This window comes from Mus caroli, chromosome 2, assembly GCF_900094665.2.
Source record: "Mus caroli chromosome 2, CAROLI_EIJ_v1.1, whole genome shotgun sequence".
Taxonomy (NCBI): Eukaryota; Metazoa; Chordata; class Mammalia; order Rodentia; family Muridae; genus Mus; species Mus caroli.
This window is the reverse complement of record NC_034571.1, coordinates 159272797-159283928: the sequence shown is the minus strand read 5'-3', so window position 1 is coordinate 159283928 and position 11132 is coordinate 159272797. Positions and strand designations below refer to the sequence as shown.

General features: G+C 49.5%; 1 protein-coding gene across 1 annotated transcript in view; it reads left to right on the top strand.

The window, feature by feature from the left end:
* The first annotated feature begins 6714 nt into the window (after window positions 1–6714).
* Window positions 6715–11132, top strand: part of B4galt5 (beta-1,4-galactosyltransferase 5) — a 48278-nt gene continuing 43860 nt past the window's right edge. The window contains exon 1 of the mRNA XM_021152230.2: window positions 6715–6980. Coding sequence (XP_021007889.1) covers window positions 6866–6980 — 115 coding nt within the window. The 5' untranslated portion in view covers window positions 6715–6865. The remainder of the gene's footprint in view (window positions 6981–11132) is intronic.

Genomic DNA, 11132 nt, shown 5'->3' with positions numbered 1-11132 from the left:
TGAAATGTGAGCTCCTGCCTGCAGATCAAATAGTTGAAGTATCACAGTCCCTGTTCTATTGCTGTGAAGAGACACCATGACCAAGGTATCTATCTCATACCAAAGAAAGCTGGCTTACAGCTTCAGAGGTTTAGTCCATTGTCATCACGGTGGGGGAGCATGGCAGAATGGAGGGAGACATGGTGCTGGCGAAGGAGCCAAGACTTCTGCACGCAGTCGTGCAGGCAGCAGGAAGAGAGAGACTTGGGGTTTTGATTTAACTAAGTGCAGTCGTCTAGAGTAAACAGCATTATGGAATAAGACTCATTGTAAGTGCAGGAACCACGCATTGTAAACAAAGTTGTATTGGCACCCACTCATGCATGTTTGTTACATATTCTCTGTGGCAGTTTAGCTGAACTGAGTGCTTGTCACAGAGATTGTATGGCTTGTAAAACCAGATCGTTTACTCTCTACTCTACGAAGTTTGTGTCCCACAAGGGCTTGGGTGTGTGTGTGTGTGTGTGTGTGTGTGTGTGTGTGTAGAAGGGGAGGAAATCACTGAAAAGTGTAGTTGAATGTTTGGATTTTTTGTTTGTTGATGTTTTGTGTTCTCACAGAAGGCTCTGTTGAACTTATTTTCCAAGCACTAGGGTGTGCCGCGTGCTGATTTAGGCCCAAGGAAGTAAGGATGAAAGATACACAAGGAACAGGCGCCTCAGCTTCCTCTAGTTTGTGAGAAATGGAGAAATGGGCTGTGTGAGCTTGGGCCCATTCCTTAACTCTTCTGTGCTCCAGCTCCTCCTCTTAAATGGGGGATGATAAAAGTGCTTCCCTCCCCAGCCATGCTTGGGTAAGATAGTTTCCGTTTCTTTTCTGTTCCTTTTTTTTTCTTTGTTTTTTTTGTTTTTGTTTTTTGTTTTTTTTTTTTTTTTTTTTTTGTTTTTTTTTTTTGTTTTTTTTTTTTTTGTTTTTTTGAGACAGGGTTTCTCTGTGTAGCCCTGGCAGTCCTGGAACTCACTTTGTAGACCAGGCTGGCTTGGAACTCAGAAATCCGCCTGCCTCTGCCTCCCAAGTGCTGGGATTAAAGGTGTGCGCCATCATGGCCGGCTCTTCTTTTCTTTTTCTTTTTCTTTTTCTTTTTTTTTTTAAAGATTTATTTATTATATGTAAGTACACTGTAGCTGTCTTCAGACACTCCAGAAGAGGGAGTCAGATCTCATTATGGATGGTTGTGAGCCACCATGTGGTTGCTGGGATTTGAACTCTGGACCTTCGGAAGAGCAGTCCGGTGCTCTAACCCACTGACCCATCTCACCAGCCCTTCTTTTCCTTTTTTAATAATTAATTTTATGTGCACTGGCGTTTGAGGGTGTCCGATTCCTGGAACTGGATTTGCTGACAGTTGTGAGCTGCCGCGTGGTTGCTGGGAATTGAACTCTGGACCTCTGGAAGAACAGCCAGTGCTCTTAACCACTGAGCCATCTCTCCAACCTCCACGGCACACACCCACCCCACCCCTTTTAAATAAAGTTTCTCTGTGTAACCCTGGCTGTCCGGGAGCTTGCTCTCTTTGCTTTGCAGATCAGTCTGACCTGGAACTCGCATAGATCTCCCTGCCTCTTCTTTCCAAGTGCTGGGATTAAATGTGTGCGCTTCCATACCTGGTTTCTTTTTATTTTCTTTAGAGATGGGGTTTCATGTAGTCTCTCCTGGTATTTAATTCAATACGTAGCTGAGGAAGGCCTTGAACTTCTGGTCCTTTTTCATCCGTCTCCCCAATGCTGGGATTAAAGTGTGTATCACTGCCAATGCTGAGATTACAGTGTGTATCATTGCCACCTACTCTGAGTTCTTATTTATAGGCTTAGATTCTATGACACCAGAGAGTAAATCCTATTTGTATGGTACTCTGAGGTGCCTGTAATTACCCTCCCTAGGAGTTTCTGTTAGCTTCTTAAGTGTTTGAAGTGTCCTGCCAGGCAAAGGCTCTACCAGTAGACTACATTTCAGTCCTATGCAGAAGAATTTGATCCGGGATTCATTCAGTTGGTGAAAGCCACTTCACTAACATTAGCCAAAAAGGGATTTAATAGTGGGACACAGAACCACCAGGACAATAGGCAGGGGGTCACAGCCAAACGACTATTGCCTCTGCCACCCCCACAGCTGAGGCCCTGTCATCCAACACCCTCCAAACTGGGGACAAGAGAGAAGACAGTCTGTCTGGTGCCTCTCCTATCTAACAGGACTGGCTAGTCAACTGAGACACAGAAAGAACACTCTGAAGATTTCACTGGCAGGACCTCGCTTGGATGCCAGTGTGTACTCAGATGCTGAGGCGGGACTGCTGAGTTCACGGTCAACGGGAGCTCCATAGTGAGTTCCAAGAAAGCAGGAGCTACAGCGTGAGACCCTGTATCAGAGACCCGGAGTAACAAAAGACTTCATTCACATCCCAGTTGCAGGGGAGTCCGCATACCGTGGGAAGCTTTAGAGTCTCTTCTAGTGGAGAAGTGGGTGGTGCTGAGGAACTCCTGGGCCCAGGGGATAAAGGCACCTGCTGCCAAGCCTAACCACTTTGATCCCCAGGACCTACATAGAGAAAAACAATCCTGCATGTTCTTTGGCCTAGACACACACACACGAGTAATAAAGTGCTACAAAATAAATAGAATCTAGCACCCTAATTCTGAGACACTGCCTGGTGGAAAAAATATTTGAAGTGGGTCTTAAGCGGACAAGGGAAAGGGGACTGTAGTGTCCCCATCGTGTTTCCACTACCATAAAAGGACTATTAAAGGGGTGAAGGCCTGGACCCCAGTGTCTGCTGTTACTCCCTGGTCCTTTCACCAGAGCAACTGTGTCTCTCTTTAGAGACACCCTTCCTAATTTTCAGCCATGTGCTTCTTTGACATCGACAGGGCCCTCTGGCCTGGGCTTCTGGCAAGGTCTGGCCAGTCAGCAGGCTCTGCTCTGTTAGTCAGTAACAGCTCAGGAAAGGGTGTGTGACGCTTCCCGGAAACAGTCTTTGGGCCCGGGAAGACAGCTCAGCAGTTAAGAACTTCCCTCCAAAGGACCCAGGCTCAGTTCCCGGCACCCACACGGTGGGTGGCTCAGAGTCACCTATAACTCCAGTTCTCAGGGATTCGACACCCTCTCTGGACCTCCATGGACACTGCACATGTGTGATGCATAGACATACAAGCAGGCAAAATGAAAAGACTTGAAAAGTTACATTTGTTTTTAGTGTGTGTGTGTGTGTGTGTGTGTGTGTGTGAGCACATGCCATGATCCAAGAACAACTTGCAGGAGTCAGTTCTCTCCGTCTACCTAGTAGGCCGTGAGTTTGGTGAGCAGAGACCTGACTAGCTGAGCATGTCTCTGGCCCAAGGATCTGAAGTTCAAAGTCACCCTCTAACAGAGTTTCAGTCTAGCCTGGTCTACATGAGACCATTTCAAAAGTGCTCCCCCTACACCCCAAACAAAAATAAGTTTTTTTTTTATTTGTATATGCACGCATGTGTGTGTATATATGTGCATGTGTGTGAATATATGTGCATGTGTGTGCATGTGTATGTGTGTGTGTGTGTGTGTGTGCGCGCGCTGAGCATACTAAACTAACTTGGCCTGTAAGCTTCTGAGACTCTTCTGTCTTTGCCTCTCACCTTCCCACAGTAGCACCCACATTACAGACACTTGGGCCATGCATCCAGTTTTTATGTGGGTTCTTGGGGTTCGAACACAGATACCCAGGCTTGTACTGAAGCCCAGGTGTTAACCTTTCTAAGCCTGTTGATATTTGAAACAGGGTCTTATAATATGTAGCCCCGGATGGTCTTGAACTTGTGGCTACCCCCTTCCTCTGGGCTGCCTGTCACTTCAGTTCCAGAAGAATTTGACTTCCAGCTGGGCGTGGTGGCGCACACCTTTAATCCCAGCACTCGGGAGGCAGAGGCAGGCGGATTTCTGAGTTCGAGGCCAGCCTGGTCTACAAAGTGAGTTCCAGGATAGCCCGGGCTATACAGAGAAACCCTGTCTCGAAAAACCAAAAAAAAAAAAAAAAAAAAAGAATTTGACTTCCTCTTCCGGCTTCAGCAGGCACCAGCACTCACATGCACATAGTCCCCTGCCTGCGCAACATACACATTTAAATTAAGTGAATCTTTTTTTTTTAAATGTAGACTGGCCTCAGTTTCTGAAGTGCTGGTATCACAGGCTGGTGTCACCCCGAGGATTTACCAGCTCTCAAAGCTGCAGCCTCAAGTGCTACCCCGCCTTTTCACTCTGAGTTTCATTTCTGTAGAAAGGGAGTTTATTGACCACAGGAACCACCCAGTCAACTACACTCAGTTTACAAGGGTTTCAGGCTGGAGAAACGCGCTCAGCCAGCGGCTCTTGGACCTGGGTGACCTTTACAAAGGCGTTGTTTTTTTTTTCTGCCTCTGGGAGTTGGAATTGAGACAGTCCTGCCCAGAGATGCTATCTCACTCCTACACGTTTATGCATTGTGTAATGGCCCCCTCAGGGCAGGCTTGTGGAACCTTCAGGGTAGTTTGAAGAAAGAGCAGGGCACCTTGTTACTTGTGATTTTTCTTTGAGACAGGGTCTCAGTTAGCCCAGGTTGACGGTGGAATCGCTATGTTAAGTACAGGAATGATTCAAATTGCTTCAGCGCCTATTACAGAGTGGACGCTTTACAGAGACTCTGTCCTCAGTCCTCACCGTGGAACCCGTGGATGAGGGACAGGGAGCCTCTACTTGACATTTCCTAAGTCTCGAGTTTACAAAGGTCTCTGCTTTACTGAGTCGTGGTCAGAGGGCAGGAGAAGGACGCAGCAAGAAGCAAGTGGTCAGGATGAAAGAGGAAGAAAGAAAGAAGTGCCACTAGAAGTCTTTAGGGTCCTGCTGAGCCCCTGGCCATGCCCCTTTCCTAACCAGGATCAGATGCCTTCATCCTGAAAAGACCCATCTCATCCGCTTCTCAACCCACCTTTCTATGCTCTTTTTATTTTAACATTTTAAAAATAATATTTATTTTACTTATCTTGTATACGTTTGTGTGCAAGCGTGGAAGTCAGCCGGATGTGTCACCTGACTGGTTCCCTCTTGAATTCCGTAGGATGCCTTCCCTCTGAGGAATCCTGCCCCGAGCTGCTCACTTCCTTTCCTGTGGAGCCTGCTCTGGGACTTTAGGACTAGCCAGCCATCTCTGTTTCCTCTGGTGTTAGCGGGTGCTCTGCATCCCTCTGTTGCTCTTTTGGGTACTGGGTACTGAGCTCTGAGCACAGACATAGCAAAACATGAAATAAAATCTCTGTCCTTGTAGAGCACTGGTCTGGGAAACCAAAAGGAACACATAGCAAAACATGGCTTTGGAGGTGATGGGAAAGTCGGGGCTTGGAAGTGCGCATGACAGTGCAGAATGAGAAATGGGTGGTCAAGCCCGGGTGGCAGGCCACTTTCGATTTGAGCCTTTACAACTTAGACGACTTGCTTCTCTTTCCAGAAGCTTCAGTTTTCTCATCCGGGCAATGGGGCCAAAGTGGGGGTGGGGGTAGGGGAGCCACGATCTCAGGACTTAGAGAGGCTGTTACTGGCTAGGAAGCCCTGTTTCTCGGAGTCTTAACATTGACAGTTGTCACCACTGTTCTGTCCTGTAGGATGTTACCTTGTTTGGATCTCTTCTTCTTTCCTGGGATTTTATCCTTGGATCATTGAAGGCGAATCAAGCCCCTTCTTCCTTCCTTCGGGCTTTTGCATTTGTAGTTCCCCTTAGTGGGACTACTCTTTCTCCACCTGGCAATTTCACATTCTTTTGTGTTCATGCCACCTTGGAAGGGGAGGCTTCCCCCTCAATCTCAGACTAGAGCAGAATGCATCCAAAACGCCTTCATGTCTAATTGTTTTCATATCTCTTATCATCATCATCTGTTATATTGATTTTTTTCTTATCCGCATTAATACAGGTTCCTAGAGGAATCTTTGCTCCGTGGAGCATCCCCGGCCCCAGGACCCGTAACTGCCACTTTATCATAAATGGTGTCTGGAATGAATGGATGAATGAGGGCGAACACGAATGCCCCGGCCTCTGCATCCTTGCTCTGCTGCAGCGGCGGGCTACCTGGCTATTCACACATTGTCCACCACCCCTCGATCCCCGCGTGGGGTGCTCGCACGGGAACCAAGTCGTACTAGCGAGCCGCTTCCTGCCAGCATGGGCGGCGGCCGCTCGAGGATCTTGCGGCTAGAGTGCTCGCGCGTGAACCCCGCCCCGCCCCGCCCCCACATCCAGGCCCCGCCCCACAGATGCGCTCCCCGGACTGTAGGCCCTGCCCATTCCCGCCCCCTTGCCTCAGGCCACGCCCTTCTCTCCTCCCCGTCAGGCCTCAGGCTCAGGCTCCCGCAAAATGCTTGTTATGCTCGCGGCCCCGCCCTTATACCCCTTCCCATCAGACTTCAAGCCCGGTCCCCGCGGTGTGCTCCTCAGGCTCGCGGAGGCACCCTTAACATCAGGCCCCGCCCTCGTCCGGCCCCCACTTTAGGCCCCGCCCTTACTCGGTCCCCATCAGGCCTGCCTCAGGTCTGGTACCCCGATCTGCTCCTCAGACTGCGGCCCTTGCCCTCGCCCCGCCCCCAGCATCAGACCCCGCCCCTCACCCCGCCCTCCTAACAGGCCCCGCCCCGGCCACCTCGCCCCCGCCGCTGAGCTCCTCTGGTCCTCGGCCCCCTCCCGCCTCATGTGGCCCGGCCCGCGGCGGCCGGCGGCTGAAAGCGGCGAGGCGGCGGCGCGCGAAGCCCGGAAGGCGGCGGCCGAGACCCAGGCGGCGGACGGGAGCGGCCGGAGCGGGGCCCGGGTCGGCCCTCGAGCGGCCGCCGGCTCAGCATGCGCGCCCGCCGGGGGCTGCTGCGGCTGCCGCGCCGCTCGCTGCTCGCCGCGCTCTTCTTCTTCTCGCTGTCGTCCTCGCTGCTCTACTTCGTCTATGTGGCGCCCGGCATAGGTAGGAAGGCGACCCCGCGGCCACCCCACGCCTCTTCCCGCTGCGGCCCGCGCCGCCGCCCCGGCCGACCCCGCGCTCCGTGACTCGCCGTTTCCTGCCGCGCCACCCCGCAGCCCGCCCGCACACGCGGCCTCCTCCCTGACGCAGCCGCCCGCGCCCCCCGCGGCCGCGCGTTGGCTGCCCAGACCCGGCGGGGCTGCGGGCTGCGCGCCCCTTTCCCCTCCCCCATCTCCTCCTCCTCCTCCACCTCCCTGGAGCCCGCCGCTCGCCCGCCGCTCATAGCGGACCCGACCTGCTCTGGGGACCGATGGGAAGTTTGAATTGGCCGTGGAGGAGGTGCTGTGACAGGGGCCTTGGAGAAGCGGTGCCAGGTGGAAGGGAGGGGGGTCGCCCAGAGAAGAAACGGAATGGGTAGCAGTTCTCCAAGGCCCGCCCTTTAGAGGGGGAGACCGCCTGGAGAGAAAACGAGCCCTTCCCGGAACAGACTGGACACTGATGAGAAGGCAAAGGCAGCGAGAGGGTTAAAGGCAGAGGACACTGAGGTCAGATGTCCTGTATGACCTTGGGCCCTCAGCTTCTCTCCTCTGTAAAATGGGGGCACGAATCCCAGCCTTTAAAGCACAGAGGGCCATAAATGCCCTTTAAGCTTTTATCGCTATAGCGGACGCTCAACGTCTTCGAAATAAATAAATACACAATAGATAAATATTCGCTGTTACAGGTAGTTTGGGGAACAGAAGGAAAGAGGTTTAAGGAATGCGACTTGCCTCCCTTAGTGTGGTCTTGGAGTGCTAGTGAAAACTTCAGCCCTTGGTGAAAAATGAGAAGATGCTGTTGGGGGTGGGGCCGAGGGCGAGAATTCTGGATGGTTGGGATGGGTGCCGCTTAGGGGAAGTGCCTTTGAGATCGGAGTAGTAAATGCTGCTGTTCCCTGTTGACCTGGCAACTCTGAACTGGCAGAGAAATTTCCAGAGAGAGAGGGAGAGAGTCGCTCCCCTGATTATTTTTTTTTAAAGCTTGTTTCACTTGATGGTTAAAAGTTGGTGTTTCATGCTGTCAGCCTGACCTGGGAAGATGGAAAAGCTAACTTGAGACTGTCCTCACTGACTTGGTGAGTGGCATCCCACCAGGGATGTATACTTATTGTGGCTTGTTAGGCTTGCTAAGTAGAAGGGCAGGAATTCTGGCTGAACAAGAATAGATAACTAATTAGTGGAATTAATTGAGAAGAGAGCTCATTAGCGAATAGGATATTAGATTCTCATAAAATGAGTGTGAAGTGATAGGTTTAAACCTACAGGCATCTTCCAGCCAGACCCTCTATTTTTCTTCCTTTTGTGAAAGTGACAGGTGTTTCTGGTCTGGGTCTGTGTATCTCCTGTATCTCCATGGTGATCAGCCTTTTTCGATGAGAAAGAATAGAAGCCAGACTCTTCAACAGAAATGAAACTTACTTCAGATTTCTCTGTGGTAGATTGTAGGTCAGTGGAGCTCCTGTGAGCGCCACCACCACCACTACCACGCTTAGAATCCCAAACCGTGTGTCACTGCAAGACTCAACTCTCTTGGGATTTCATTAGTGACTTTAGAAGTGTTTGAGAGAACAGATCCATTGCTATTCAAAGTCTGTTGGCAAACTGGACCAGCAGCTCTGGGATGTGGCTGGCTGGGTGGTAGAGTGGTACCTAGCATTGTGCAAGGTTCTGGATTTGATTCCTGGCACAAACAAGAAAAGGGGGTGGAGGGGAGTGGTAAAGAGGAGACATCTTATAGTTCACATCCCTGCACTTACAGTTAACTATTTGGCTGTTTCATTTATCCTGCCTTTAGAAAAGACATGTGTTTTATGTGTGTGTCTGTTGTGCATGCATGTGTACCTGTGTGCCACATGCATTCAATGCAGAGGACATTGGAGCCTCTGGAACTGGAGTTACACATAGTTAGGAGCCACCCTGTTGGTGATAGGACCCGAACCTGGTTCCTCCCCAAGAACAGCAAGTGTTTTTCTTTGCTGAGCCATCTTGCCAGCCTCTTCCATGCCTTTCTTGTTAACAAACTTAATTTCTCAAATGTCTAGCTTCCCATTGTGCTGTGGTAAATCTTTCCCAAAGGTTAAAGCAGTCTAGAGAAGGTAAGGGTTTATGTTCCTTGGGATATAAAAACCTTATTTGAGATGGTTATAAAACTGAGTTTAAACTGTGTGTCATGGTACACGCCTCTAATCCTAGCATTTGGGAGTCAGAAACAAAGAGGATCTCAATGAGTTTGAGGCCAGCCTGGTCTACACAGTGATTTTCAGGACAGCTAAGGCTACATAGACCCTGTTTCAAAAAGAAAAAAAAAAAATTAGAAGGTTGGAGAGATGGCTTATCAGTTAAGAACACTGGTTGTTTTAGAGGACCTGAGTTCAATTCCCAGCAGATACATGGCAGCTTACAACCACCTGTAACTTTGATTCCAGGGGACCTATTGCCCTCTTCTAGCCTCTGCACTAGGTATGCACTTGCATGGTGCACAGACAAGCATGCATGCAAAACACCCCTACACCTTAAATTTTTAATTAATTAATTTTTTTTTGAGACAGGTTCTCTATGTAGGACAGGCTAGTCCCAGAACTAGTAGCAACAAAAAATAATTTCATGGTTGGGGTCACCACAGCATGAGGAACTGTATTCAAAGGTCGCAGCATTGGGAAGGTTGAGAACCACTGTGCTAGAGGATTGCAAGCCCTCTTCTGGTATTGCCAGGTACCTTCACATGTGTGACACATGCAGACACACAGACATACATCTGCTCACAAATTTCAGCATTAAGTTATCATCTAGCATGAGTGAGGTCCTGGCTGCAATTCCTGTTGGGGGTGGAGCTGAGAGTTGAAAAAGAAGGAGAAGGGGAGAAGTCATCCTAAGCTACCTTTCCTTGAAGTCCTTCCTTCTCCACAGCCTGAGGAATGTTTGTTTCTTATCACTGACCTGCCGCACTGGCATGCCCTCTTCCTTTCTAGAGAAAACTTTGCTCTTATTTATGACCCTCTGACTAGAGGAATTTCAGACCTCAGCGTGCTTCCAGCCTGACCAGGTCTCTTAAAGGAGAATGGACTGATAGTAGACGCAGGCATAAAGTGCTGGTGGGAAAACATCCTAATGATTTCATGGCCCTTCATTTGACAAGCTGTGGAGAGAGAGGCTGCAGACCTCTGCTGATCTTACAACAGGATCTCTGAGAGTGGTGCTGCCTGTGGTTAAGGCTAACAGTGAGCTCTCTACTGAAAGTTTACTATTTGGAGTTCTGCTGTTGCCCTTTCGGCCGGGTTTTTTTCTCTGCTTCTTTCACTGCTGAAGAAAGGAAGTGGGGATGGTTTTCGCGTTTGGTGCTCCTAGTCCCAAGGAAGGGCTGATTTGTGTCGAGTGTCTGAAAGACAAGAAAGAGCCTGTTGTTCAGATCCCTCCTGATTTGACCAGATAGCTTTGAGGAAGTCATTTGGTTTCCCTTATTTGTGTGTGTGTATATGGAAATGTAATTTGAAAGGGGGTTGGGAGGGAAGATGTCAAGGTCTGGAGAGATGGTTCAGTGGTTAAGAGCCCTGGCTTCTCTTCCAGAGGTCCTCAGTTCAATTCCCAACAACCACATGGTGACTCACAACCATCTGTAATGGGATCCTATGCCCCCTTCTGGCATGCAAGTGTACATGTAGACAGAGCACTCATACATAGAATCAACAAATCTTTAAAAACAACTGGGAAATCAAGGCAGGATTTCACTCACTCTGTAGCCTAAACAGGCTTTGAACTTTGAATTGTTCTGCCAGTGCCCTTTGAGTCTATGGGTGAGTCCTGTGTGTTAAAAGACAATTATATCTCAATCAAGATAATGAATGATTTAGTATATGGAATGCTAGTAGTTTGTTAATATTCTAAAGAAGTACTGGACTGAAGATTATAGAGAAAGTACACGTGTTACATAATCAAATAGATGTTTTCCTAATAAACACTGGACTGTTCAGATTCCCTTACATATGTCATGGCAGGAAAACCCTTTGTTGTTTCTGCCTTAAAAATGCCTTCTGAATGCCGGGCGGTGGTGGCGCACGCCTTTAATCCCAGCACTTGGGAGGCAGAGGCAGGCGGATTTCTGAGTTCGAGGCCAGCCTGG